The 12,842-nt window shown below is 43.7% G+C and overlaps 1 protein-coding gene across 1 annotated transcript in view; it reads left to right on the forward strand.

Moving 5' to 3' along the window:
• The window catches only part of JAKMIP2 (janus kinase and microtubule interacting protein 2), a 62,571-nt gene extending 51,063 nt beyond the window's left edge, over positions 1 to 11,508 (forward strand). The window contains exons 19-22 of the mRNA XM_055812988.1: positions 88 to 291; positions 1,858 to 1,923; positions 3,477 to 3,549; positions 7,270 to 11,508. Of these exons, the coding sequence (XP_055668963.1) occupies positions 88 to 291; positions 1,858 to 1,923; positions 3,477 to 3,527 (321 nt within the window). The 3' untranslated portion in view covers positions 3,528 to 3,549; positions 7,270 to 11,508. The remainder of the gene's footprint in view (positions 1 to 87; positions 292 to 1,857; positions 1,924 to 3,476; positions 3,550 to 7,269) is intronic.
• The last annotated feature ends 1,334 nt before the right edge of the window (positions 11,509 to 12,842 follow it).

Here is a 12,842-nt window from a genome sequence, read left to right on the forward strand (position 1 = left end):
CGCCTGAATCTGCCACCAACCCCCAGTTCCCACTGTGTTTTAAACAATGTTTCATCTCTAACTGGCTTTTGGTATTGCATCAACCAGAGGATCCAGGAACTTGAAGCCACCTTGTACAATGCTTTGCAGCAAGAAACGGTGATAAAGTTTGGGGAGCTACTCACTGAAAAACAGCAGGAAGAGCTGAGAACAGCAGTAGAAAAACTAAGACGTCAGATGCTGAGGAAAAGCAGAGAATATGATTGCCAGATTCTTCAGGAGAGGATGGAGCTACTCCAGCAGGCTCATCAGGTAAGAAAAAGGAACCACACACATGTATATCTACTCAGCTTTGCTGTATGGGAACATCAGCTGAGATCAAATTTAGACAAGCTCCAGGTCATGAGAGCACCTGGCATCTAGTTTTTTGTTTCATATTTTATGTCTTTACTGTGTACACAAACACATGTGATATTAGCTTGTGGAGGATTGTTTTGGTGTATTTTGAGTTTTAAAATTCCAAACCAAAGTTTTCATGCAGAATTCTGTCCGCATGAATCTGGCTTTGTAATAAGAATGATCATCCCTGGTTACTGGACTGGGCACAAGAGGAACTGTATGAATGCTTCTGGCTTGTGTTACACAGGAGGAGCTATCTGTTTTTCCAGACACTGCTGCTCTGTCCCCTGCAAAGTGGGCGGTTTTTATGTTTCACTGCTGAGATACAGTCCTACATTTCACCTTCAAAGACCAGTGTTTGCTACTTTGCAAGCTGTGACATTCCAGAGCAAAACAGCAGTCACAGCATGCTGATTAACGTGACAGTTGCACAATGAAACAAAACTTACTGAAATGTTTATGAGAGTAAGAGAAAACATACACCCAGTGGTTAGGGTTTCTGGTTCACAGGACTTCGTTTTCACAGTGCTGCCAGATCCTGAGTCGGAGTCTCAGGACTGGGTCCACCCTTACTTCTTACCAGGCCTTCGCAGAGTGAGGAGCTTCTTGATTTCAGCCATGACTGCTGCCCTGATTAATACTGCCACAGCAGTTCTGGCTTCTCTGAACAACTTAGCCAGCCTCAGTTGCAGATGGGTTGGGAAAGGCTGAAAGGCAAGGAAGGGAAGAGTTTCATCAGCTAGTCATCTCACTTCCGGACAATTAGAAAGCTGGTCACAGGAGTGCCATCTGCTCTCTGGGTGTCTCCAGGTTTGCCTCTTTGGATCTCTGCTCTTTGCTGTCCAGCTGTCTTAGGCCCTGACTGAATAGATACTGAAATTCAAGACATCATTTTCATACTTAGCAGATCTGTTACCTGTTCTGTTTTGGCCCAAGGGGCCAAAAGTTTAACTCATGTTACATGGTGGGTTTTTTTCTAGAAGTTCCTAGCTCTACTAAAAAAATACACCTTGTCTATAAGTTACATATATCCCACTTACCACAGAATGAATGTATAAATGTATACGTTAATAATTTCAGATCTAATAACACTTTTATCCTCTTCCAACACATCAAACTGAGAAATTTTAATGAATCATGATATAATTCTAAAGAGTATAAACGTGACCTTATGCTTTCCATCTATTTAACACAGAATTAAGATAAAATCGGTAATATGAAGCAGTTCCACTATTGATATTGATTTCCAGCATTTGACACATATATATGCAGTAGCATATTTTGAACAGTTGTGCACACAGTAAAGTTGTGGTTAGGCAGGGTTAGTGGATGGAGTTGCAGTACTACACAAGATTATCCCTGCCAAAGAAACGGACTTGTTAATTTCTAGGCTTTTGGCACTTGGAACATTAACTAACTTGTTCAGCAGAGCAGATTTACTGAGAATTTAGTCTAGATGCTTTCTTTTCTGATTTTCAGAGGATTCGAGATTTAGAAGATAAAACTGACATCCAAAAGAGACAAATTAAGGATCTGGAGGAAAAGGTTGGTTCTGTTATGCTTCTGAAGCATGCTGATCAACTTTTTTGAAAGTAATGACCTAGTTCTCTTGAACTACAAAACCTTTTTGTTTAGCTGCATCAGTTGGACCTGTTGGTGGTGTCCTACTATGCTTTCCTTTCAGTTTGTGTTTCAGTATATAGAGACTTTAATCTTAGAGTCTCCTCCACAACCTTTCATTTTATAAAATACATGCCAAACACTTTTAATTATGGTGAATGATAACTGTACCAAATGATGAAGCCTTTATTTGGCTGTTAAATGTCATGTTGGTATACAGGCAAGGTGAGACTGGCAAGCAGGAAGGACTGAATGAAATTGAGTGAAGATTTGAAGGTTGTCCTTATCTGGCAGGACTAGGGAGCTTAGGTTCTGACACTGTCCTCTTTATTGAAGCTTGTAATGGACTGCAACGTAAATATGGTACCAGAATCTTGCCCTTAAACTGAACTGTCAAAAGAACTATATGTGCACATTCTTATATATACTATATATATACATACACATACTTTCTCTCTCTCTCAAATAAGCACTGCATTTTTGTTGGTGAGTAAGGCCAACTCTGTCACACTGAGTTTTGCTACTTGCAGATAGGTTAGATTGTTGAAGAAAGATGATGGCATGGGTACAGCATGCTGCTACCCATGATGTCCTTTCTAGAAATGCCAGCCCGGTGTAAGGTGCATTTCCAGTGGTAGCCATGCTGGTGTACTTACACCAGTGAATATTAACATCCATGTGTAAACTGTAATATGGAATGATGGCTATGTTAATATAATGACAGTAGTGCTAATGAGCCCTTTCAAGTTTATATGTATGTCCCTAAAGTGAAACAGGTGGGCGTAATGCAAAACTTGATACACATAATTCTTTCTGCTTTTCTGACAGTATTTTTATGATACAAGGACTCAGTGTCTTTCTTTGTAATATATATAACTTGGGAAAATAACAGACGATAATTTGTGATGAAAATAAAGAAAGCAAAACTTATGCTATTGATCAACTGGAGACCTTGAACAGGAGACTTTTTTTAGTGTCAGTTTTCAGAAGAGCTTTAAACTCACAGAAATTTACATCTCAGAAAACAATATATTCATGATTAAAATGAGACCTCCAAGAACATATTATTAAACATTTAATGGTTAGGGTTTGATACTCTGCGTGTATGTATGTGTGTATATATATATTCCCAGACTATTTGCAGCATGGATTGCAGGCACTGTTTTTTAATGCACTTAAAAATATTACCTGTGCTGTTTTTGATGTCCAGCTTTGTGACTTCAGTCAGCCCATGGTGGTTCATAGTGACAGTTATACCTCAGGCTTTCAATATGGTGCCAATTGTAATTATCACCAAAATTAATGCTATCTATTTTCTAAGCCTGGGAGGTGGTATGGTACATAGAGAAATAGCTAGGGAAATACAGTGTTTTCTAAAGGCATAGTTATTCTAGTTGTCCTACAGAGAGCAAAAATAATTCTGATGCTTACATTGCTAAGACCTCTAGTTTTTACACAATCCTCTTTTTCTTCTGCAGTTTCTATTTCTCTTCTTGTTCTTCTCTCTTGCCTTTATTCTTTGGCCTTGATGTCAATGTGCCTCTTGGAAAGGTAAGACTATTTTATTTGTTTCCTCAAAGCTAACGCTTCTTGCACAGAGCTGAGGATCACATCACATCCTTGTATGTTCTTGTGTATGTCTGGAGTCAGAGAATTCAGCAGGTCGTTGTTAGTCTGTCATAGTTCATAAGGAGGGTAGTCACACAGCTGTTTCTACAGGGAGTTGAGGGAGTTGCAGTCACACCAACACCATCCAGTGTACTTGTAAGGAAATTGCCAAAGCTTGCTGGTGATACTGAGCTATCCAGAATTGTAAAAATGAAAGCTAACAAGGATTTCACAGTATCAAATAGCTAAGAGAATTGCAGGTGAAACTCAATGTTTGCAAAGTGATGCAGGTGGAAAACAGTTACAAATCTCAACCATATAGATACTGTGATGGGCTCTGAACTGACACTCAGGAAATAGTTTGGGAGGTTATAACATGTAGAGCTCACTGCCCAGAAGCAGGAGAGATACAAAGGACAAGAAAGAATGATCGGCTGCTGAGAGACAGGAAGAGGGAGGCAGAGAGGTGGAAGGGGTTTTCTGGCTCAGAAAGTGAGACGCTGTTAAAAGGAGGTACAGGTGAGGTCTAGAAAATTTGTTATAGAATGGGTGGACGGATAGTTTGCTATCGTTCACTGTCTCCTCCAGTACAAGCAATTATCACGTAATAAGTTTAAACAAAAAATGATAGTTAATGATGTAGGATGTAAAGAAGTCTTTGCCACAGCATGCTTAGCAGCTGAAAGTTCAGAGTTCAAAAAGTGATGTGAAGATGGGGAAATAAATCAGGGAACCGTAATGTACATGGCCTTCACATTTTTCTTTCTGTGACTAGCCACTTTCAGAACCATCAGGATGCTGGACTAGGAGGATCTTTCTTCTGATCCAGGATAACAGAAGTAGAATAATAGAATAAGAGATGTAATGACAGATAAAAATTTTCTGATTTGGGGACAGACCCATACCATTAAATTTCTCATTGTATCTCTTGGCTCTGGCTTGAGCTTTGTTAGTGAATAAATTCTTCTGCCCTGCACTTGAGGCAAGCTGAGAATACAATTGCATGAGATGTTTTGCCATGCCCTCCCACCATTTGTACTAGCTCAGCCTTTGTTTCCAGGTGCAATTCAAGGTATTGATCATAACTAAGTGGCATGGGTCCAGTTTGGTGGGTTTTCCTTTCTCTCTAAGGGAGAGCCCCCAGTCTTGTGCTTCATTTCAGCTAGATCAATGATTTCTTGCAGTTTTGTGCTGATGCAGAAACAACTTTCGGAATTAGCCACATCAACTGCAATCCACTGCCTCCTTGGCTGGCCAGACCTCAAAATGAATGTTTTCATGGGCTGAGGCAGCAATATACACGGAGGTTGGACTGAATGGGGAATGAACCATGGGAAAGAATCAGAGGAATGTGGACAGATCAGTGATCAAGGCTCTTGTAAACAGTAGCCAATATCATTATAGAGTTGCTGCTATTTAAAACATACTGCCTTGATCCTGTAAGCATTAAACAGACTAAGTTATGACTGCATACTTACTAATGTTCCTGCTGCAGGATTTCTGGAAACCATGACATAGCACAGCAGCTGTGAGATGTTTTGAGTGGCCATGACTGGTGAAAATTTGATTTTACAGTTTCTTGCTTATTCCTAGTGGGGAAAAATATCAGAGTCTTCTGAAACAGCCAAATTATGTATAGGCTAATTTTAAGAAGCCAAAGTTTTCACAGTACACAGTAGTAGCAAATAATTTTTTATGACTGTGTCCCTTTGCTATACCACAGAATCATGAGTCCAGAACAAGTGCCAGCCTAGAAGGAAAGTGGAAAAAAAAAAGCCTAAAAAAAATCTTGGATTTAAGGTGCACCCTGAAAACTCACAGGAACCAATAGTGATATTTGCAAGAAGCTGTTTGCATGAGTTTTTCCCATTTGCCTATACTGTTGTCCTTTTTTCAGTTTTTTCACAGCTATGATAAAGCCCTTGTAAAGCACATGAGAAAAACTGGGGCAGTAAGAGGTTCAGAATTTTCTGTATATACAGTTGGTGCCTATATTTTCCACCTGTATGGGTGTGGAATTGGTTTTCTATTGACTATTTGCTGCTTCTGGTACAGCTACAGAATTGGTAAGAAGCTGCTACATCCTAGTTTTTACCAATGCTGGTATCAGCTATGGTAGAAGAAAAATAAGAAGCCAAGGGGGTTCTTACTACTTTGAAAATATGCTTCAAAAGACATTCCTTGCTCAGTTTAGATCACCTTGATTAAAAATGCATTTATGACATTAAACTACTGAACAGTTTTTCTAATCCTGTCTCTTTTAAGGTGATGCACCCAGGGAAGTCTTTTCAGTAGAGCATACATCTGAGAAATACAAATTAAAATTTTCATTAATATTAGAACTCATGAGGAAATGGTGTCTTTCTGATTTTTTTTTAAACTTTTTAGTTTTGAAAATATTTTTTTTTCAGAAGTTTTTTAAAAAACCCTCAGTGGTAGATGGAAATGCCAAAAATATCCAAAAAGTGCATAACAATTTTTGTTCATAGATATGACGTTTTTCATTAGAAAGAAAAAGATCATTCACATGTCAAATTTAATCCACCTGTAATTGAACTTAGAATAGGAAATCCTGAGTGCCAGGGCAAAAATGTCAGCGGATGCTTCCTGAGGCTGTATGCGTGGTTTTGGTATGCCAGCACAGAAAAGAAAGGAGGGCGAGGAGAATTACAGACATAACATGAATGAGTCACTTGGCTTTTCAGGAATAGCCGGTATATACCAGTATCTTTTGAAATAAGCATTTCCCGAAATAGAAAAAAAAATACCCTATTATTCTGACACTGGAATTCCAGCAGTGCTGATTAACTCTCTGTGTTGGAGCCTGTGTCTGAGGTGCCTGTAACATTTCTGTGTCTGCATACTAAGAAAAAAATGTGTGTTTTAACAGCCTTACAATTAGCTCTGCAATGTATTTAAAGGCAGACAGAATTCTTTGTTGCAGAGGAGCCATTCCTTCCCTCTTCTCAAAGCAGGAAGGGGAGAACCACACATATAAAAGAAGAATCAGGACCATCAAAAAAAAATACAACAAAACCTCCACATTTGCTGATAACAATTACTTTTGGCCTATTTTAAGGGCAGATATTGGCTGCTACATTCCTTCCAAAATTCTAGCAGATTTATTATTACTTGTTTGCAGTCTCTTCTACCTGTATCTGGCTGCTGGGTCACATCTAGCACAAGCTCTGCACTAATTTGATGCACTCACACATTTATCGAGTAGGACTTCATGGAGCCCAGGAAGGCTGCTGTAACACAGTACCAACACAAGAAGAGTTGTTGAATCACTGCTGCATAGAGGCTGGCCTGGGGAGGGGGTGAGGGTCTAGTCCAAATGGCTTGTCTCTGCTCCTCATAGAGAGGACAAGGAGCATCAGAGAGTGCTGAAATGTGGTTTACAACCCCTGAGAGCCTGCTGGTGTGTGGTGCCACTCCTAGTACTGCGTAGGGTTAAATGAATAGACTTAGCAAAATACCCAGAATTTTCACAAATGCCTTTCATACAAATGAACAGTTTAACACTGATAACTGTAAGAACAGACCTGATCAACTTTCTGACTGATAAGACTGCATCTTGTCAGCTGGGATAGGTAGGCAGAGGAACTTACCATTTATCTGATACAGCTGTTTTTGGGGTTTTTTTTGTATTATTATTTTTAGAGTGCCCGACCACACAGATAAATCCTTATAAAGGCAAATGCTTCCACCCCCCTGATGAAGAGAACATTGTTTACACCTATCTTAAAAAGTATAAAAATGAGCAACCTATAGCCAAGACTGCAACCACCTTGTATTTTAAAGCCATCACTCAAGATTTGTTACTTAAAGCTATGGTATATGCTGCATCTAATGAAATTCTGTATGTTGAAATTACAAAAGGAGAAAAAAAATAAACTCTGAACCTACATCACTTAGGAAGAACTTAAAGGGAAGGAACCACTTTCAGCTGATCAAGTCAGTGTAACCAAAGTTACAACAGAAAAATCTATCCCTGCTGTGCAGGGCAGTCATTTAAACGTGACACTGTCATCCCACGAATGGATCTGAAGTTAACAGGACAGAGCAGGAGAAACACACGAGCTGTGGACAGATGCTGACAACAAAGCTTTCAGTTTGAACTGTCTGGCTTTCTCACTGCGGGGACTCCTCCTCTCCTTCCTTTGGTTTTAACCTCAGGAACAAATGACAGCTGCAACGTGGAGGGAAGAAAGGAAAAATGCGGTCTGTTTTATTGCAGGATGGGCAGGACAGGGCACCACCTTTTGCGCTTGAGGTCATAATGAAGCACCACCCTACTCTGCAAAGGAAGGGAAGAAGAGGGTGTCTGGTGTAAGGAGGATTTCTGATGGAGTTGTAGCCTTATCTCTCTTCACCCTCCCTCCATGAAGAACAGTCTGTCTATTGTCAGATACTTTTCATAATCTTTAAAGACTGCCACTGAGATAATAATGACTATACTTGGGTTTACTATTTGAATAATACACTGAGGAACACTGGATTTGACCTACAGAGTAGCTTCTGAGAAAGAGAAGTAGTATGTTGGAGGACAGAGGGCAAAAAAGCCAACCCCCTTGTCTATGGACTACGATCCAGAAAGTGTCAGCTTCCAACTGTTTTGTCCCAGCTTGGAATAAATGTTTTGGTTTGGCTTGTCAAACTGACTTTGTTAGCTGGCTTCCTGATCAATGATACATAAACCAAAAATGGGGGAAAAATCTGTGAACACATCCTTATTAGAAGTAAGAAATATCACTAGTCTGTTTAGATTTTTCCACACTTAAGAGTAACTAGAAGTAGTTTGCATTTCAAAGCATTACTGATCTCTAATCACAAAGTCTGGAACGCAGTCCTGGTGTCTTCCTGAGGCTCACGGGTCCGTGCCCCCCTGTAGTCAGCAAGAAACGAATGCTGGGGAGTGTCACACCTGCAGCAAGTGTTGTGACTCTCCTGTGCCTGCTGGGAGCAGCACAACCAGCTGCACCCATCTTTTCCCTTTTCTCACTGATGTACTGTATGAACCAGGCTTGATAATGCACTTCGTGCCTCTGCTTTTATTTCCCTGGAAATGGAGTCCTGCCTGTTTAGACTTCAGGTTCCTGTGGCAAGGCTCCTTATTTGTGCTCTGTCTTTCACGATGGAGCCTTAACTGGGAGAAATGGATGTCTGTATTAAAAATAGAAAACCAAGGGCCAGAATACAGCCTGTGCATTACTTAAAGCTTCAAAATGGGGCTCACACGTACCAAGATCTTACGCACACAGACTCTGCCCATCAGAAGCTTTAAAAGTGTCTCTCTTTTGTTTGCGTGCTTCTTTTTACAGATGAAGCAACTGAGGCACAAAGCAGTGAAGTAACTTACCACAGCAGCTCAGCAGGTCAAAAGCAGTTCCTCAGCCATAGCAGGGATGAAGTTCCTCTAGCATCGACGATGCCTGCCCCTCATGGATTTTTTTTGGCCAGAATAGCTTTTAATAATTAGTGTCCATTCACCCAACTGGATTGCAGTGCTGAGCTCCATTTCTCCACAAAGACTCCTAATGTACTCATTTCTTGCATGCCCTGAGATTGTGTTAAGCCTTCCATCAAAGGTTAGAAGCTATTAGCAAGTATTTTTCCCCCTGCTCTTTAAAATTACTTTATATTACAGAATGACCACATCTTCTTGAAGCAGTCTGTTTTAGTCAAGGGGTTTACTGAATTCTGCACCAGCTGTATGTTTGTTGGTTCATTTTTAAAAAAACAGGCTTGTAGGCAGGTATGTTAAATGAATACAGGTACGTTGCATGCTGTTTGTTCAAATTCCTTTTCCCCTGCACAAGAATCTGCAGATAAGGTTGTCCCAAACCTACACGTGCTTTCCAAGAGTGCTGCTAGCAGTTTAGTCCTGAAGTTCTGGAGTCAGGCCCTTTGAGACTCTCATCCCACACCTGTGACACCTTTAGATCACTAAGCAACTTTACCACATCTTGCTAGCTACAAAAAGGGGGCTTTCCTCTCTATTCCCTCTTCCTCCTGTCTTTTTCCCCCCCTGTTACAGCACCAGTTCATTTCACTTGGACACATTTCACAAGGACACTTGGCTGCAGTGTCCTGCAAGTAACTACAGGCTGGAAACTGTTCACCCTAGCATTAGGGCCGGCAACTGAAACTCAGCTCTTCTTGCAGAAGAATGAGCAGCACTCATTTTCTGTGATGGTACAATAACTCCCGCCTCCGCTTTGGTTAAAAGAAAAAGGAGGACTGTTGGTTAAAAAAATAAAGGAGGACTAGAAACATTTGTTTCAGGCGATCGTGGGGAAGGGTCATGGCACATGGAAGTCCCTAGCTTCAGAACATAGGACTGATCTTGCGGCAGGCTTCATCATTTAGGCCCTCTGAGCCGTGTTGTACACATCTTCCTTCACTTCTCTTTTTTGCCTAGTTTCCTCTCCCTTGCTCTTATGTATACATATGCATGCAGGTGCTCCACTTCCAAGGGCTCAGGGGCGTGGTGGTGTGGGTGGTGGTGGTGGTGGACAGTCCACAGCTTATCTTGGTCTGCAGTCTTTGAAAGATTGCTGGATTCCCTCCAGAGAGCTGAATGACAGCCGCTTTGCTCTCCTTGCAGCATAACATATGCCATGCCTAAAACACACTTGCTGAGTAATACACACTTTCTATCAGCCAGATCAAATTGAGTTTGATGTTTGTGTATATATATATACATGTATCTATATATAGCATATATGTATATGTACATATATATACATGTATATGCATATATCTATCTATTCCCTATTGTATATAGTAAATTGTTGCTATAGCTTATGAAAGTAAATTCCAATCTAGGAACGGGGAACTGAATCTAGACTTGTTTAGCTGCCGCAGCTGGTACACTCCTCATGGTTTTACATCTCATGGGCAACTGGATTTTGGATCTGTTTTTCTGGGGTCTCCTGCCTTCTCTGTCCTGAAGCTTAAGCTGTTTATCCAGGGCTTTTCTGCTGTTCCTGACACTCACTGAGGCAAAGCATTGAGAATCCTCCCTCAAATTAGTCACTGCAGCCAACCTCGCCTCCCCAAAATGAACCAGCAAAAAATCTATTTATTACAGCCTTTGAGGACAGCCAGTGTAGCCCTGGATTCCTCCCCTCCGTCGGTCCCCGCTGTGGCAGGAGTGATGACGCTGCAGGCTACCCGTACTGTCAGAGCAGCAGGTGAGCCGGGTGACGCAGCGCAAGCCAGCTTGACCAAAACGTGACTTGCTGCTTTTTCTCCACTGGCCCAGCTGGGAGATTTTGAAGACTATTCTGTCAATTTAAGCTCTTCAGTGGGGGGCCTAGTTGGGTGAGAAAGGTTTGGGTAGTTGGGGTTGCAGAAGGAAATAGGGCGTCTTGCAGTATTATCAGCCTGGCTCACAGCTCCATCCTCTCTTACTGATGTGCCTGGAGAACCGTGGAGACTTTTTTTTGTAGATGTTCTTCATTTTCCAGCTCCCTGCCCTCATCTCAGCAGGAAACACCCTCTGAACCCCAAGACTCTCCATTCTGTGGCAGCCCACGAGGACTGAACATGCCAGGCAATCCTTCTTACTAGGGTGAGGATCAGCGGGCAGCCACACGGTTGCTGGTGATTCAAAGGGTTTTTTGTTTTCCCCTGCCCCCCTCACATCAGCACCTGTGTGGTTTTATGTATATTTACACTTTTGTTCCCAATTTTTTTGGTGTCTGTTGCAGAACACCATTGTAAATGACTTGGCAGAATGACCCTTTGATAAACACTGGACATGTATCTGTACTATATGTATTAACGTGTAGAAGAGAATCCTTATTGTATGTAAAGTTTTATGAATGGTTATTTTTTAATTTATGTATTTAATATAGGATTCAATGACCTCTGGTGTTTTAGTTTGTATAAAAATAAAACAGCAGTGTTTTTTAAAAAATAATCTCGCATTCATGGAGCTATTCAAGATCTGTCTGGAATCTGTTCAAGGAACGGTGTTAAGGCTGAGCCAGGCACATGCCCGCCTTGCCCGCTCGCCCCTCCGGCAGCAGGGGGGACAGAGCAGGCAGCGGGGGGACAGAGTGGGCAGCCCAAGGCAAGGAGTGGGCAGCGGGGGCAGCCAGCTTGCCCAGCATGGCGCCACATTTGACCTTACAGGGGTTTTGCCCAGCAAACCCATCCTGGGCCATTTGCCGTTTGGGCCAGCGCAGCGAGGCCAAGGGTTCGGAGCCAGCCGCCGGCTCGGGCCTGCCCTGCCGCACCCGCGGCCTCCCCGGCTCTTCGGCGGGGCGTGCGGGGCAGCGCGGGTCTCGCCGGGCTGGGGCACCGGCACCGGCAGCGGCAGCGGCACCGGCACCGGCACCGGGCCGGGGGCGGGCTCTGCCGGGGCGGGGCGGGTCCACAGAGCCGCCTCCCCGCGCCCCGGCCCGGCGGAGCCGCCAGGGGGCAGTGCTGCCCTCTGCCACGGCCGCCGCGCCGCTCCGCCCGCAGCTAACGCGCCGCACCAGGGGCCTCCGCCGGCCGGCCCGGGCCCGCCACCGGCCCTGCGGGCGCCCGGGCTGTTGTTCAGCCTGGCCCTTCCCGGCCCGGCCCTCCCCTGCCGCAGGGGCAGCCGCAGCGCGGAGCCCCGGCCGTTACCGACGCAGACCCGCCGCTGCGGCGGGTCCCGTGTCATTTCAAGCGAAGCGGAACCGCCGCAGGAACGGGCGTGGGGGCGAGCAGCAGCGAGTGCCGGTGCCGGTGCCGGTGCCGGGCGCGGCCGAGCTCCGCTCCGGGCCACGCTGTGCCAAAGCCTTCACTCGGGTCAGCCCTCACCCCGGGACGGACTTCAAACGGCCCCGTTGGCTGCAGCCCGGCCCGGCCCAGGCGGCCAGGTGCTTGGACCAGCTGCCGGGTGTGTCTGGATGGGGGGGTAACGACCCCGAAATTCAGGTTTGTGCCCTGCCTTGTGGGTTATCACTGCAAAGGCCTGGGCTGGCTGATAGAGTAAAACTGCTAAAATGTCTACACCGAGCTGTGCTGTGTTGTTAGCGGTCAGGCAAAGCGACCTTCTTTGGAAGACAGAAGAACCGCAGAGCTGAAAACGATTTATTTTTTTTCCCATTAAATTTTAACCCTTATAAGGGTTATGATTTTGGAAATGAGGTTTATGATTTCTCATGAGCACTTGACTTCCAGGGGAGACAAATGAGCTGCAGCTGCTGAACTCCTGGGAGCTCCCGAAACCTCGCCTGACCTGGCTGCACGTT

Source organism: Falco peregrinus, chromosome 8 (genome assembly GCF_023634155.1).
Source record: "Falco peregrinus isolate bFalPer1 chromosome 8, bFalPer1.pri, whole genome shotgun sequence".
In the NCBI taxonomy this organism is placed as follows: domain Eukaryota; kingdom Metazoa; phylum Chordata; class Aves; order Falconiformes; family Falconidae; genus Falco; species Falco peregrinus.